Below are 17762 nucleotides of genomic sequence, written 5' to 3'. Positions count from 1 at the left end.
AAAGGAACCAAAGGTCCAACTGATCCCTTTGCCATACATTAAATGAACCAAAAGCCCAACTGATCCCTTTGCCATACATTAAATGAACCAAAGGTCCAACTGATCCCTTTGCCATGCATTACATGAACCAAAGGTCCAACTGATCCCTTTGCCATACATTAAATCAACCAAAGGGCCAACTGATCCCTTTGCCATACATTAAATCAACCGAAGGGCCAACTGATCCCTTTGCCATACATTAGATGAACCAAAGGTCCAACTGAGCCCTTTGCCATACATTAAATGAACCAAAGGTCCAACTGATCCCTTTGCCATACATTAAATCAACCAAAGGGCCAACTGATCCCTTTGCCATACATTAGATGAACCAAAGGTCCAACTGAGCCCTTTGCCATGCATTAAATCAACCAAAGGGCCAACTGAGCCCTTTGCCATACATTAGATGAACCAAAGGTCCAACTGAGCCCTTTACCATCCCAACATTAAATGAACCAAAGGTCCAACTGATCCCTTTGCCATTTGCCTCTCTCTTTTTTAACTTGATTAGCAAAACGTGGCAATTCTTTATTTATTTTCTACAAATCTTATTGATTTCCCACCCCCCCCTTTTACCTCTCTATCTTGTTTCCCCAACCATCTTTGGCCAAAATAGTTAAGCTGATGAAATACAGCCTTGGCCATATTTCCACCACGACATTTCATCATCTACTGCAAAGCTGTCTGCAGTGATGGCTGCAATGTGCTTTCCAAAACTGTTCTTTCCTTTTGGCAGTTTTCATTTGATTACCCCTTAATAAAGGTACTCCTGCTGCATTGTATCATTTTTTTTTTGGTCTTAAGGGCTTAAATGAACTAAAAGATTGAAGCCTAATAGAGTCTCAGAACTGTCATGTGTCCACACACACACACACATATATATATACATGTTTATATCTAAAAGTGTATTTTATCCTGTAGATCAGCCCCCAAGTATCAGACATGATCCCACTAGTTTTATTATGAGAAAAGCCAAACACTTCCCCAAAGTGCACCCTTTATAGCATGCCCCAAACCGTGGGCATTGAAATTACTCCTTGCATCTGCTGGAACCTGGGCAATCTGCACACAACTGTGGTTTAAAAGCACTGCCCAGAGAAACCACTTCTGCTCCACATGCTTTGTGAGACAGCACACAGCCTGGCTGCCCTTTGCTCAGCCCAAACTGATCCTTGAGCCCAAGCTGGGATAGCAAAGGGAGTGCACCACGGGCACAGGAAAGTAGGGATGGGCCCTGTGGTGCACTTGCAAAGTTTGCCTGAGCTACAAGAGGCAAGCAGGTGAAGGTGGCCAGAGCAGCACACAGTGCAGTAGTAGACCTGATTCAAGGCGGTGTGTAGAGCTTCAGGTTTTGTCACAGTGCTAACCATGGCCATGCAGCTTTTGGTCAGGCTGCAAGGTGAGCAGAGGGATTTTGCATCTGCCCCAAATTTTTCCTGTGGACATTACTCTGGCTGGATGTGTGCAGAGGCACTGGACCTGCACTACTTCAGAGTCCTCAATGCTTACAGAGACCAAATACATCAGAACACTGAAGTATGTCTTGTTGCACAGGATAACCTTCATGTTTTCCACCAAGAGGAAGAAGAGGTCAAAAGAAGAGGGAGGGAGCATGCCCTTCTCCTCAGTAGCATGCAGCCCTGGAATCTTCCCCTGAGAGATAGTAGCTGGAGATAGGAATCATTGCTAGCTGAAGAGAAAACTGAGCCTGGCTCTCCCCTCAGCCTCTTGCTCACCACAAATCTACTGCTGGAAAAGCAATCATGAGCATTTCTGTGCAAAGCTCCATCTGACAGCACAGCAGAGGACCCAAGCCCTTCAGGTGAGATGGGCAGAAGCAGGAGGTCCTGGCAGGCTTAGGTGAGAGACAGGAGCTGAGTTACTCTGTGCTGTGAAGACTGAGGTGTTTCTGATCCAGTCCCGAAACCACCTTTTAGGTGACCGAGAAGTTCAGGAGCTCCTGGTTGGTGCACTTTGGAGGATCGCAGGATTAACCACAAGGCTCCTGATGTGCCTGCACTGACTTGTGCCTGTGTGCTGCAGCATGCCAGGCAGCTGGTCTCCACGTGTTGTGGCTTTCATCCAGCACATGCAGGTGGTTCTCCTCTCTGTGGGCTCTTTGGTGCATGAGGTGGGGGGAGACAGTGCTGGACTGTGACCAGGCCTTGCCCTGAGCAGACTTGTAGCACCTAAACAGCCTACACCTTGCCTTGGCACTATGTTATGTCTCTGAAGGCTCTTCCAGACATTCAGCTCACAGCTTTTCTACCTTGAGGAAATCACTTACCCATGACATTCTGTTTTGCAGTACCTCTTACACACCAGGTGCCTGAGTGGACACACATTTCACACTAGAAATGCTTCTGTAAGGTTTAGTTAAGTGCAAAAAAAAACCCCAACAACAACAAAACCCAACCCCAAACCATGCCTTTCTTAAAAGGATGTGGATTTTCCTCCAGCAGAAGAGATCTCATGGAGAAAAGCATGCCTGGGGCTACAGCATGCCCAGGGTAGGATACAGGAGCAGCTGCTTCTAAAGATATCTGAACTAAGAGGCTGAAATCTAAATAGAGGAAATGTTTGCATCCACAGCAGTTGTGCCTTGCTTTCACCAAGTTACACCAAGAGGTCCATTATATATATACAGATATTCCTGGAAATGAGCTTTGTGGTTGCATTTTTGGCTGCTTTTCTTTTGCAGTGCCTTGCATGCAGAAGTTTAGAGTGGATCTTGCTATCAGTTGGCCTCTTCTCTCACAATTCCTTGTAAAATCAGTGAATACAGCACCTATGACCCTGTTGTTACTATACACAGCATCTCTGACCCTATTGTAACCATACACAGCATCTATAACCCTGTTGTAGCTATACACAGCATCTATAACCCTGTTGTAACTATACACAAGCTTCTCTCTTACCTCTCTAGCTTATGCAAATCACCTCATAAATGCTGAAGAAGACTTTACCCCCTTTATCTTGCATATCTGTCCTCTTTGCTCCAAGACTCAGGGTTGGCACATGGCTTACTAATGGGTATCCGAGGTCCTGTGCATCAGAATGAAATGCTCAGCATTCAGAACAAAATGTAAGTGCAGGAGCCAAGCTTACACAGTCAGAAGAGTTCCTTTTCATGGATGTGTGGGTCAGCAGCTGGCTTTTGTGAGGCTGGCTGGGAATGACTGGTGTCAGAGGCATTTGGCAAAGTCTCCCCAAAAGGTTCACAAGATGGCAGCTCGGTCAAAATGGGCTTGTTCTGAAATGTTTGAAGTGACAAGGAAAGAAGAAGAGATGCTTTGATTCATGCTGGGCTAGCACTAAGTTTAGAGTGTGGATTTCTGGCTGAGCCAAGTGACACTCAGGCTCTTTGGTGTGAGCCAGATCTCCAGATGACTTCAGTCAGGAGCTAGGAGGTGAAGACTTCTGCTACCCTGGTCTGAATTCATGCAGTTTTCACCCACAGCCAGGAGCTTGGCTTTCTCATATTCATACCAGTGTAACAGGGAAGAAATCCCACAAATGCCTGCAGTGAGGGCACCATGGTGAAACAAATGGCCCCAGGGGATCCCTCACACGTTAAAAAAGCTTTGTAAATGATCTGAAGATCAGTGACATGAACCTTGGGTGAGCAAGGCTTTGCAAGGTCATTTCCACCTCTCCTGTACTGAAATGTGCTCGTACCACACGTGAGAAACCACCTTGGAAGCAGATCACTCGGGAATCCGCAGCCAGGTGAGGATGATGATGGAATTTGTTTCCAAAGAATCACTGCAGGTGAACTGCAGGAATCTCTGGTGGGCTTGGTTTGGTTTGAATTTCCAGGTTTGAAAGGACCTGTTCCCATTTTGCATTGGATCTGTTTTATCACAACAAAGAGGGCTGCATTCACTGCTGTCATGAACAGACATCATTCCCTAGTTGCTCAGGGGAAGCTTTCGTAACGTGATGGCCCTTCACCACTGGCTTTGTGCTGAGAGCATGGGCTTCAGCCAAGCTGGTCTAATTGCTACAATTAGCAGACTTGAAATGGCTTACTGTATGTTTAGACAATTCTTCCCACATTCTGCATTGTTACACTACAGGAGTTAGCAATCAGAGAGCTGGGCTTGCAAAGCCACAGCCATGTGTTGTGATGATCTTCACCACACACCTCTGGCTGGGACTCATCCTCAAGAGCTTGTTTAGCTGGATGCGCAGATGCAATTTACTCTGCTTCCCACCCTGCAGAGGAGCAGGAGAGGCAGCAGTAGGACCCCAGCAGTCTGCTGAAGTCTTTTCCTTGGCATTGTGCAGGCAGTGCAGGGGGCGCAGAGTAAATCACAGCATCCCAGTCCCACTGGAGTGCACGGCTTCAGCAGTGGAGCAGAGAAAGGGCAACGGCTTTGGCAGCTGAAGCACTGGCAGAGCCAACTAAAACTCAGTGCACCTCCACTTTTAAGGCTCAGTTTGATCAAATCACAACTCCAAAACTGTTTAATTTGGGCCCTCCAATAAGCAACAAGCCAATATTTGCTGGCCACTAAGAAGTAAATGAATATATTGTGTGATGGGGGAGTGGGAGGGTGAGGTGTGACCCTTTCCAAACAAAGCAGCACTCACACTCCTAGAGCCACTCATGAAGTGCTCTCCTGGGCAGATGAGGATACATTGGCTAGACTGTCACATGGAATCATAGAATTGTCAGGGTTCAAAATGACCTCAAGGATCATCCAGTTCCAACCCCCCTGCCATGGGCAGGGACACCTCACACCACAGCTGGTTGCTCACAGCCACATCCAGCCTGGCCTTCAAAACCTCCAGGGATGAGGCTTCTACCACCTCCCTGTTCCAGTGTCTCACCGCCCTCATGAGGAAGAATTTCTTCCTAACATCCAACCTGAATCTACCCATTTCTAGTTTTGCTTCATTCCCCCTGGTTCTATGACACCCTAAAAAGTCCCTCACCAGCATTCTCATAGCCCCCTTCAGATACTGGGAGGCCACAACAAGGTCTCCTTGGAGCCATCTCTTCTCCAAACTCCCTTTGAAAGGGTTTTGGGTTTAACAACCATTCACCACACACCAAAGGCTGCAGCTCCACACAATTTTCCTTTACCTTCTCTGCTTAAAAGCCTACAAAACCAGGCAGCATTTATTTTTGGAAGGGAAACCATCTCCAATGGTACAGAAAGCAGACACTTTGATGTTTTGCCAAGGAGGGTATAGTTGATATGCCATCAAGCCCATACAAACCCAAGCAGAGAAACATTTTTCTAGCACAAGCAGCATATTGAAATTGGCTAAACAAAAGTGGGAATGATCCTTTCTTTTTTTTTGGGGGGGGGGGGGGGTGTGTCTTCATGATTAAATCTGCAGGGGGGCAAACCAAAAAAAGAAGTAATTAACACCAAAAAAGTAATTAACACCAAAAAAGTAATTAACACCAAAAGAGTAATGAAACCAAAAAAGTAATGAAACCAAATAAAGTAATGAAACCAAATAATAAAGTAATGAAACCAAACAAGTAATGAAACCAAAAAAAGTAATGAAACCAAAAAAAGTAATGAAACCAAAAAAGTAATTAAACCAAAAAAGTAATTAACCCAAAAAAGTAATTAAACCAAAAGACATTAATTAGGATTGATTTTTCTTTCATAAACAATTATCCTACCATAGGAACCAATCACTTTTAAAATAGGACAAAAGGTTTATCTCAGCATTTGTTTTCTGGCTGATGGTTACCTGTCCCTCAGCTAACTGCAGCAGTGGATGCTGGGGGAATTGCCTCTTCTGTGACACACAGCCCCAAAACTCTCCCCATTTTAGGACCAAGCCTTTAACCAGCTCAGTTGCCATCACATCTGCTGGCAAAATTGGCTCAGTAGAACAATGCCCACATAATCCTTACCCCTCACAGAGAGATGTGATTGCTGCTCCTTATCAAAATGCAATTACCAACCCTTCTATTTTCCTGTGTTCCGCAATGAAATTTCCAAGACCTGATATTTTTTCCCCCCCCTTCCCTTGGTCATTATTTGATAAGCAGAAGTTAATTATTTTTACAATGATGTCATTATTATTGGTTTCTCTTTTTGCTATTGCTGTTAGTGATTTTCCCAGCTGTCTGTGGGGGAAAAAGGAATAGTGCATATGGGTTATTAACTGTCCATAAGGCCATCGTGGAATTTCAACGTGGTCTGTGTTTGGTCTTGACAATTTTTATACAAAAAGTCTGAACAGTTTTTATTATTTTATTTTATTTTAATTATTTTTATTACCTGGGGGTGCTGATTGACAGCTGCCTAAACATGAGCCAGCAGTGTGCCCAGGCAGCCAAGAAGGCCAGTGGTGTCCTGGCATGCATCAAGAATAGTGTGGCCAGCAGGAGCAGGGAGGTCATTGTGTCCCTGTACTCAGCACTGGTTAGGCCACATCTTGAGTCCTGTGTCCAGTTCTGGGCCCCTCAGTTTAAGGAGGACATTGAGACTCTTGAACATGTCCAGAGAAGAGCAACGAGGCTGGGGAGAGGCCTTGAGCACAAGCCCTACAAGGAGAGGCTGAGGGAGCTGGGGTTGCTTAGCCTGGAGAAGAGGAGGCTCAAGGGAGATCTTATTGCTGTCTACAACTACCTGAAGGGAGGTTGTAGCCAGGAGGGGATTGGTCTCTTCTCCCAGGCAGCCAGCACCAGAACAAGAGGACACAGTCTCAAGCTGCACCAGGGGGAAGTTTAGGCTTGAGGTGAGGAGAAAGTTCTTCACTGAGAGAGTCGTTAGCCATTGGAATGTGCTGCCCAGGGAGGTGGTGGAGTCACCGTCCCTGGAGGTGTTCAAGAGGGGATTGGACGTGGCACTTGGTGCCATGATTTAGTAGTCACGAGGTGTTGGGTGACAGGTTGGACTTGATGATCTTTGAGGTCTCTTCCAACCTTGGTGATTCTATGATTTTGTTGGTGACTGTTCACAGCAATGCAAACCAAGAAGCTGTCCCTGCAGTCATCTGAGTGGTTAAAGGTGGTCGCCCTGTTCTCAGTGCAAGCCTCACTGATGTGGCTGATGTAACGGAGCAAGGTTTTGGAGAGCTGGTTTTGACTCAGTGTAAAATCATAGAATCATAGAATCAACAAGGTTGGAAAAGACCTCAAAGATCACCAAGTCCAACCTGTCACCCAATGAGTCCTCCCCCATCCTCAAAGAGCCAGATTGAATCCTGATGACAAGATGTCCTGCCAAGGGTGGTGTGGTGTACTGTGACCCTGCAGCAGTTTGCTTAAGATGAATTTTTCTATAAGCATCACTAAAAAAGCCCCAACCAAACAAAACTGCTGGGAGAGTAAAGGAAGTGTTAAGACATTGAAATCCCCATGGATACATAATGCCTGCGTGTCCTTCCCTCCAGAACCAAACAAAAGCAAATCAAATGAACTCACCCCAAACCTTCTCCAGACACAGTGGGCCAGGCCACAACCTCTTCTAATCGAAAGGTTTGAGGAAGATCAAGGCAGGATGAGAGGGACATCAGAGGAGGCCAAGCCTGGCTGGTGTCTGTGGTGCTGCCCCTCTCCCCAGGAGGTGCTGGAGGAGAGCAAGAGCTTGCGAGCTGCTGTGCCTCACTCAGGCTATAATTTCAGAGTTGCTCAAGCAGCAGCAAACACATCAAACTGCTTCCAACAGGAACCCTCAGCTCTTGGATGACAGAGCTTACCACCTGCCTTGTCTGGAAAGAAAAGCAGCAATTTCCTTGTGTGAGCTGGTGTTTGATTCTGGAGTGAAGGCTCTGCACAATTTGACAGGATAAAGGACTTGCTCCCAAAATCTTTTCTCTTGGGGTTTTTTGTTTGTTTTTCAGTGGTATGTTTTCTGACAAAATGTGAGTGCTGTTCTTGGAGTAAGCAGCTGTGTCTCCATGGAGGGAAGAGCAATCACTTTGTACAAAGCTTCAGGTTTGGACTATCAAAGAATTGTTTTATTTAAAAACATTTTTATAGAGGCAGTTGGCCACTGCTGAACTTGAAAATACTTAAGAAACCCTCGCAGGTGTTTGCTGATCTGTGTAAAGTTCCCTCTGCCTCGCAGACTGCTGCACTTCCACAGATGTTTTGCTGTGAGGAACTGTCCCCAGCAAAGCACGACAGGTATCCAAGGTTTCAGTGATAAAAAAGGGGTCGACATTAAAAATGGCTAATTGAACAGATACAAACACACACAGGCTGCGCAACCTCGGCCATCCCATAGTACAAAGAGTAAGAAAAGGAACGACTGAAATTTACCCAGCAGCATGTACAGCAGTGACTACACTGGAGGTACCTGACAGGGAAGATTACAACACCAACCATCAGGTCTTCTCCATCCTGACAGTGCCACTTACAACAGTAAAAACTCCTCGGCTGCGCTTCGCTCTCCTAAAACGGACGGAAATAGTTACGGCAAATCCTCGCTCGTGGAATCAAAGTGCTGCTTCTGCAATCCAATTGCTGCTCAGGGAAATCATCACTTGGTGTCTTTACAAGCCACTGGACATCTGAAGCAGGATCCAGGGTTTCTGGAGCAGTTCTAAAAGTACCCGTGTAGGCTTTCACATGGCATTACGCTGCAAAACAAACCCGGGCCCCGGTGAAGAGCAGGTTTCTAGCAACCTGCCCCAAAAGCCAGCTGATAAAATTCACGGACCAATGCTTAAAATCTAAGCTATAAAGAGAATGAAATGTATTAAAAGATCTGAGGTTTATAAAAAGTAACCTTTTCACACCATTTGTTGTTGTTGTTGTTGTTGTTTCTGTGGTTTTGTTTTTACTTTACAAAAATATCGAACTCATTCATGAGTTTGTTTTGTTGTTTTGTTGGTTTTTTGTTGTTGTTGTTTCTGGTTTTTTTTTGTCACTCTGCACCAGCTTTAAAAAAAAATACTATCAAATTTTGACTTGCACCTTGAATGCATCTGAAAGCACCATCAGGGGATACTTTTAACACAAAGGAGGGCACCGCTGACCAGATTCAGGGAGGTATTTAGAACCTGAAAGCTTGCAGCAAAAGCGCTCCGTTACGAGAGATTCGACGTGAGTTGGAGACATCGTCTGGACACAAGCCTTGGCCAGGCAGAAGAGAGTCTTCCACACAGCTTGCTTAGGTTATATTTCGGTGAAGATACTTACTAAGAGGTGGCTGAAAGCCTTTGAAAGCCATCGCTTTCACCTCAGGTTGGGGGGCAAAAAAAAAATCACAGCTGTCTCTACACCTTGAGGACTTGCTTGGTTCTTTCCTGCTTCTTGTTCTGGCAGGGCTCATGCCACTCGTTAGCTGTCCCTCAGGCAACATCAAGCTCGCAGTTCTACAATGTTTGGCACTAGAAGGGTATGGCATGGCACAGTCTCTTGTCACCCCTGCATACATTCACACACTGAATCGCGAGTTCTCTCGCTCCTGAAAGAGAGATCTTTCAGTGTGTTCATCTCCTTGGAGTTTCTTCTGAAATATCTGAGTGGGGTCCTCCCAGGAAGAAAATAAAAAGAAGTTTAGAATATGAAAAGTAGACTTCCCTGTTCTTTTACATATGTACTGAATTAGTAGTAGTAGTATTTTTTTGCAAACTGAACACTGAATCATGATTATCATTTAATTTACATCACTACGTGCTAGAGCTCCTTAACTTCTCCTGAAAAAACCCAGAAGTGAGCTGCATAGGATTTCTGTTGAAAGCAAAGAACTGAAAATTGCATTGGAAAAGACTTTAAAATCCCAGAGGAAAAAAAACAAAAACAAAACCCAAACCCAAACCAAACCAAAAAACAAAACAAACAACAAACAAACCAAAAACCCAAACAGTTCTGGCAGCATTAATGTTCATCACCTTAGTTAATCAGATTGTAGTTTCTTTTCCATTGACAGCCTTACAAACATGACAATGTATTGTTTGAATGGAGAACTATTTTTGCAACCCTTAGTCTAGCCTGACTGGTTGATCTATGGGAGTGGTGAGGATGACCAATGCTCCTTTTTTGACCTCAGAAAACAGTTTTCACGACAGCAAGAGTTTTGTTAGTTTTGGAGAGGTGGGTGTGGGGGGATGTCTCGTTTTATTTGTTTGTTTGGGTTGGTTTTGTGTGGGGTTTGTGGGTTGGTTTTTTTTTTGCCATCGATTGTGGAAATATCAATCATTCATTTCTAAAATAAAATGCACTACTGGCTAAAGTCGAAAGCTCTGCTCAGAGCCTCCCTATAGCTCTGGTTTTAGGGACTGTGCAGTCGGAGTTTCATAGCAGCAAGGAGTCGTGGGCGAGTTTCCCCAGCTGAAGAAACTGTGTGGGTCAGGGTTTGGGGGGGTTTGGAGGCTTTCAGGTGCTGCTGCTGTATCAGTGTCCTGCAGACAGACTGCACACAGTGGATCAAATGATAATCATGATGGTAGCCAGACTAAGAACACTACAGCTTGCTGCTCTACTGGTAGTACACAGTTTAGTTATGCCTACAGCCCCTTAACGTGGACTGTAAGCTCAGAGCTCCTTCAAGCTGTGGCTTGGTTTTTGTTTACAAGGTGGTTTCGTACTCCAAGCGCTCCTGGATCAGGGCATCATCTTTATACTGTAGCCGTGGAGGAGCAGGGGAACATTCAAACGCTAAGATGGCCTTCCTCAGGCTCCTGTCCAACACGTGCCTCTCCCAGGCTGGGTACCTGTTCCTGAACAGATCGATTTTAATGACAGACTCCTCAATCCTTGGCGGGCGGGAGGAAGGCGTGGATGGTGCCGTGGGTCTCACCTGGAACACCGGCACGCACCCATCCCTCTCCGCGAACTTCTGATCCCGCTCGCTCGTCACGCTCCGGTTGTTGGAGATGGACCTCAGAGTGTTTGTGGCCACCTCCGGGGGGAGGGTGAAGGCGGCAGCAGGGTCCTCACAAGCACAGCTTGGCGACTGCCCAAACCTGGGTCCGTTGGGGTGGAAGAAGGCATAGTACATCAGCATAAAAACAATGCCTGTTAAAAAGCTGCTGAACACTACACACAGTGCTGGTATGGCAAACGCGTCGGAGATCGGGGGGGCCTTGTACAGGTACCAGAGAGCACTCAAGGCCGTGTTTTCTAAAAGGATCACAAAATAGTAAATGAAAAGCCTGCAGCGTGTCCTGCCTTCCTTGACATTGAACCAGCTGAAGATGTAGATTATCCCAACCACCATGTCGAAGACGATCTCCTCCCATTTAGTGATGCAAAACTCCGTCTCGCAGTGGACGATCCAGAAGGTCATGATGCACCAGTGCAGCACGATGAAGATCCCAAAGTACAGCTGGAAAACCGAGGCAAACAGAGCAAAAGTAATGACCCTCGCTGCAATGGTGAAGAAATGCCAGCAAAACTGGATGATAACAGCCATGTAACTGATGGGCTTCTTGTCATCGCGGGAGTCGCGGAGGGCTTTTTGGTAGGAAGCCAAAGCCCAAGCCAGGGACACAAGAGATGCAGCAGCAGTTAGACCTAGGAGTAAACAGGAGATGCAGTTAAGGCATAATTAGCACATCAGCGCCTGGTTGACATCGGCAAGATTCCTGCTGTGTTAAATGCTCCCTCCACCACTGCCATAACTAAACCTCTTCCCTCTCCTTTCGCTCAGCCAGCACTGAGAAATGGACCTGCTGAGACCTCATTGCCCTGACAACGTTGGGTACACACAAACAAGAGTGGCTATCAAATTGTGTTCTGAAATGTTCCTCTGGTGATTTTGTGTCTGAAACAGATGAATTCATCCCCAGCTTGAACAAGTAGGGAATAGGTGTCTGTCAGCTGTGTGATTTAACAGGACCTACTGGGGGGTTTGTTTTAAAGGAAGAATAGGAATTTTCTGATTTTGTAAGTCAGTCAAGAAGCCTAAAATAGAGCAACCAAGTCTTTTGGAGTTCCAGCATCACATACATATAAAATAAATCACTAACAATGGGGGCAGAAGTCTCCATTTTAAATTAAATTAGTAGAATCATAAAATTATAGAATCAACCAGGTTGGACAAGACCTCAGAGATCATCATCTCCAACCTATTACCTATCACCCAGCACTTCATGAGAACTAAACCATGGCTCCAAGTGCCATGTCCAATCCTTTTTGAACACCTCCAGGGATGGTAACTGCACCAGCCCCCCGGGCAGCACATTCCAATGGCCAATTACTCTTTCTGTGAAGAACTTTCTCCTCACCTCGAGCCTAAACTTCCCCTGGAGCAGCTTGAGACTGTGTCCTCTTGTTCTGGTGTTGGCTGCCTGAGAGAAGAGATCAACCCCCAACTGTTTGAAGCAGCTTCAACCTACTTCAGAGCTCTTGTTACATCCAAGTTCAAACTAAACTGCCTTGCTTTTGATGAGAGAGGAAAAAAAATGTTGCCCCTTTGGATTGTTCTGCCACTTTAAAAGAGAATTTTAATAAGTAGGAAATGCCAAAACTTTATTTTCTTTCAGCTGGAAAGCAAATTGATTTTTGATACATGCTGGAATGTTCTACTGAATTGAAATTTTGAGTTTAGATGCTCCTAAAGCAGGGAGTTATGAGGTAGTGCTCATGCAGCCACAGCATTAGGTGGTGTCTTCCATATATCAGAGAATTGCCTACTTAGTAAGGCCCTGAACGATCATATTTCTGGAAAACCAGCCAAATGACAAATGTAATTCACTTGAAATTCTATTATCATGAGGTCCTCAAATATTATTTTTGGTGAAGATAATTCCTGCTCAGTTGAAAATACAAAGACCTCCACATTAAATTTTAAAGCAACCCTTTCTATGCTTGTTTTGAGTCTGTATTATTCTGTTTTCCTCGAGTCAGTTGTTGGTTAAAAAGTTGCTTTGCAACTGAGTCTAACTTTTAAATTCATTTATTTCCATAAAGTGCCAGAAAAATACCTTGCATTCCCATTTTAAAAGTTATGTAGTTCAGCATAATTATTAAAATGCTTAACACATATATAGCTTCCTGCTAGAAGGGAGCAATAATTCTTCTTGCCGTGAGAGTGGTGAAGCCCTGGGATGGGTTGTCCAGGGAGGTGGTTGAGGCCCTGTCCCTGGAGGTGTTTAAGACCAGGCTGGACGAGGCTCTGGCCAGCCTGATCTAGTGTGGGGTGTCCCTGCCTGTGGCAGGGGGCTTGGAACTAGATGATCCTTGTGGTCCCTTCCAACCATGACTGATTCTATGATTCTATGATTCTTCACTAGAAGATAAATTTTGCTTTAGCTATGGCTTGTATCAAGCTGCCTTGGATGGAAATGGGAGTTCAATTAAAATGGAAAAGCCCAGCTTCCAGGCATATTTATTATTGAAATAGAATGGCACTAAATATGTTGTGTGCAGGGGGAGGGGAAAATAAGGTATCAAACATTTTACACTTCAAACTGGTTTATCACCAGAGCAAATGTTACACACAGCTAATGGATGAATTCAGAGGTCTCAGCGTCCCAGACTTAGAATTGATTCACAGAACATTTAAAGATAATAATTCTGCAAGCCTGCTCCATTTCTATGCTGCTCCTTACCTTTGAATCTGTTACTGAAGCAAATCAAACTGAAATGAAGAAAACATTCCTTTTGTCTGCCGTTGAAAGCTGTTTAACCATCTCACCACCCTTTGGTTCTGGAAGCACAGGCAGTAGTTTCCTTCCCTGTTCCAACAGCTTCCTTTAGAGCTTCACCATCAAGAATGTGTCACTTAAATATTACAAATGGTGTGCAAATTTTGCTAATATGGAGTGGGAAATGTTAAGCCTAAATGTGTCTTGACTGCTGAAAAAGAAAGTTTATTTGAAACAAGAAAAATGCAGACCACAGAATCATTGTGGCTGGAATCATCCAGTCCAGCCCATGAGCCAACACCATCACATCGACCAGACCATGCCACTAAGTGCCACATCCAATCTTTCCTTAAACACCTCCAAGGATGGTGACTCCACCACCTCCCTGAGCAGCCCATTCCAGTGTCTAAATTATGGGAATTCTGAAGGAAAAGAATCTGTTTCAGCAATCCAGCCTGGTTTAGCACACTGAGGTTTTGCTCAGCGAGTAGCACAGAGGATTCATTGCTTTCAGGAGGGATTGTGTTTGCTGCTGCTCCTCCCTCAGCCATCGGCAGGGTGCTGATTACATTTTGAGCTCCCCTGAGCCCACGAATTTTAAACCCCTTTGGTTTTTAAATAAACAGATTTTAATGTGTCCAGAGAAGGGCAACAAGGCTGGGGAGAGGTCTGGAGCACAGCACTATGAGGAGAGGCTGAGGGAGCTGGGGTTGCTTAGCCTGGAGAAGAGGAGGCTCAGGGGAGACCTTCTTGCTCTCTGCAACTACCTGAAGGGAGGTTGTAGCCAGGAGGGGATTGGTCTCTTCTCCCAGGCAACCAGCACCAGAACAAGAGGACACAGTCTCAAGCTGTGTCAGGGGAAATTTAGGCTCAGGGTGAGGAGAAAGTTCTTCACTGAGAGAGTTGTTAGCCATTGGAATGTGCTGCCCAGGGAGGTGGTGGAGTCCCCATCCCTGGAGGTGTTCAAGAGGGTGGCACTTGGTGCCATGGTCTAGTATCACAGAATCACAGAATCACCAAGGCTGGAAGAGACCTCAAAGATCATCAAGTCCAACCTGTCACCACAGACCTCATGACTAAACCATGGCACCAAGTGCCATGAGGTCTCAGGTGACAGGTTGGACTTGATGATCTTTGAGGTCTTTTCCAACCTTGTTGATTCTATGATTCTATTCTATGATTTAATAATAATAATAATTAATTATTATTATTAATAATAATAGTAATAATAAACCAATCAGCAGAAGCAGGACAAACTTAAGACTCTAGGGAGGATTTTTAGTAAAACTTCATGATGTTTTCTTCCCATGCAGACACTTGGATGCCAAAACACCAAGGTTACTTCTGGAGTCCTCCTTCATGGAGAGAATAAACTCTCAGCAATAAAGACAGGAAGGAGAGGTGGTATAGATTGTTACTTTCATTTCTGACATGGGTATTTGCTTTTCACACTGGGCTGCCTTTCAGTGGCCATTGTCTCTGGAGACAGCACAAGCAGCTGAAAACACAACTCCTCTATCTCCTGTGGGAATGTTTGAAGTATTGAAACAACACAGTTAATTTCCCTCACGGAATGAAAGGTTTGGAAAGTTAGATGGATAGGAGAAAGGATAAGAGAATCTTTCAATACAAATGGGCCACTCTGAGTGAGAACTCAAAACCAGTATTTAGCAGCAAAGGAAAGAAGAATGTGAGAGAGAAATCCACACATTTGCTTTGCAAATCTAACTTCAGTGACCTCACACACTCCCTCAGAGGTTTGTAGAGATATCATCAGTTTTGCATTAGGAGGTGTAAAATCATTCAGCAATGCACAGAGAATGTTCCAAACCAAATGTTAAAATTCATAGGAATTTCCAGTGCTCTAATGCTAATTAATTCACAGGCATTGTCTGGAACAGAAAGAAGCAAGTAAAATAGCAATGTAATTCTGTTATTTAAATAGTCATTAATGGGGAAACATCCTTGGTTTTTACAGAACAGTTCCAGAGATACTGGCATGCAGGGGAGAAAAGAAAGACAGGGGAATGTACAAAAGGAAAGAACTGCCAGTTGAAGTATCATGGATCTTACCCTTGTGCTATTGGCAATGCTGTTAGGGATGCAGAATTAAGATAAGGCTAAATGCCTTCGAGGGCACCATTCAATTTTCTTTATTGATGAGACCAGGCACTAAAGAATTATTAGAAGTGTAATTAATGATGAGAACAATAATGTAAAAGTGATGGAAATAGCAGTTTGCTAATAAATGTCACAATGTAAGTCATTCCCTGGGAATACTTGGAGACAAAGTGAATTACTGCAGCAGGAGAATTCATTTATTAGAGCACTTGCTGACTCTGTGCTCATCTAAGCCTCTTTATCCCTATTTCTGAAGGAGAACTACAAGTAATTTTTTTTGCCACTATCAACCCAATACTTTAAAGGCACTAACGTGGCACCAGGAAAAAAGGCTATCAGACAGAGCCAATGGCAAACAAATAATGTGTAACATTGCAGGTGGTTTCACTGCCACAGGTGGGAAGGCTTATTTGCCATCCAGAAACAAAGGGAGGAGACAGGACTGTGACCTGTGGAGCCACTCTTCATGAAGAACAAGAGCCAGCCTCCACATTGACAGTCTGAGAATCACAGAACTGTTGAGATTGTAAGAGACTTTGAGATCATCATATCCAACCACTCATCTAGGGCTCACAACCTCAGCTACTGCTAAGTTACTACCACCAAAGCATTTTCCTCAGCACCACATCCATTTCTTAAGACACTTGAACTGAAGTCACACTGCCAGAATATGCTGGCTGAGGCCAGTTACTACCTGAGTGAGCATCCTGGGAGATCTCTTCTCCACCTCCACAAGTACCTTCTCCAAATATTTGTTAGCTGCTTGTTCTATTAAAGACACATTACATTTGTAAGGTACAACTTAGGAATCCTTATTAGCCACTAATCAAGACCAGTCCTTCACAGGCAGTGACAGCCATCAGGTACTCAGGTAGTCATGCTGTCTGTATCCTGCCAAGCTTGGCAAGACAGCAGGAGATCATTTTGCTTGTTAGGAGGCTAAACTTAGGCTTCTGTACTTTCACAGCTAGACTCCTTGCCTGTTAGGTAATTTGGTATCTTTATATTCCAGTGGAGTATGTGCAGCACAAACATACCCACTGACTCCAGGCTCATTTCCATGATTCGTATTTCTCTTTTGAGCAAAAAGTGCTTTTGATGTCTTGAGGTTGCTGCAAGTAGCTCAGAGCAATCAAGGGATTATCTTGAGGCTGCAGCAAGCCCAGGCAGAACAAAACCCCTGCCACTGCCTCTCAGGAGCAAGAGAACATAGTGCTAAGCTAAAGAGAGGGCACCATCTATGGGAGAAGGCTCCACCTGCACTGCTCGCTGCACACAGAGACACCTTCCATGGAGTCAACAGCAGATAGAATCATAGAATGGTTTAAGTTGGAAGGGACCTTTAAAGGGCACCCAGCCCAACTCCCCTGCAGTCAGCAGAGACATCTGCAACTAAAGCAGGTTGCTCAGAGCCCCAAACAAGATGCAGTAGCTCTTGTATTTTAAAAGCATATGTGTTCTTAAATCAGGCATGTGCAAATAATGACTACTAATTGAGTTTTCTGACTTGTTTTCCATCAGCATCCCACAAGGAAACCAGCTTGAAATGACCACACTGGCTGCAATGTGTTGAAACATATCAGAAGTAGTATTTGATGGATCCAAACTCTCTCCTAAATTTCCACCACTCCCCCCAACAGATACTGATCATCATCAAATACACCTCACAGATTCACACTGGCTGTAGAAATGTCTGTTGAGGATTTGGAAGAGGAAGGGATAAATATATTCTTAATCCAGCAGAGATCTATTTATTTATTGATGGATATTGCACTAGCAGTGGCCAACAAAGAGAAGATTAGAAGCCATGACAAGCTTTGGCATGAGAAATATTCCAACTACCTCACATCAAGCCTTGTCACAAATCAACAGCACAAGACCAGGTCATGGGCAGCGAAACACTGAGTTCATGCAGAAAGAGAGCACAGAGCCATGACTCCCCTTAAACCTCCTTAAGCCAGAAGTTTAGGATTGGCTTTCAGTGGTCCACAGGCTCACACTGGCTTTCTGAAGGGGGCTACATTTCAGCCTCATTAACCAGCTGCTATTTTCCCCACGTGCACAGTAAAGCCATTCTGAAGTTAGTA

General features: G+C 44.7%; 1 protein-coding gene across 1 annotated transcript in view; it reads right to left on the bottom strand.

Moving 5' to 3' along the window:
* Positions 1-5623: 5623 nt before the first annotated feature.
* The window catches only part of XKR4 (XK related 4), a 210646-nt gene continuing 198507 nt past the window's right edge, over positions 5624-17762 (bottom strand). The window contains exon 3 of the mRNA XM_068166730.1: positions 5624-11479. Within this exon, the coding sequence (XP_068022831.1) occupies positions 10533-11479 (947 nt within the window). The 3' untranslated portion in view covers positions 5624-10532. The remainder of the gene's footprint in view (positions 11480-17762) is intronic.

The sequence above is a fragment of the Melanerpes formicivorus genome, unplaced genomic scaffold (assembly GCF_026170545.1).
Source record: "Melanerpes formicivorus ecotype bairdi unplaced genomic scaffold, bMelFor1.0.p_v2 SCAF_105, whole genome shotgun sequence".
NCBI classification, from domain to species: Eukaryota; Metazoa; Chordata; class Aves; order Piciformes; family Picidae; genus Melanerpes; species Melanerpes formicivorus.
Note: the sequence above shows the minus strand (reverse complement) of the source record. Positions and strands in the feature narration are given on the sequence as shown.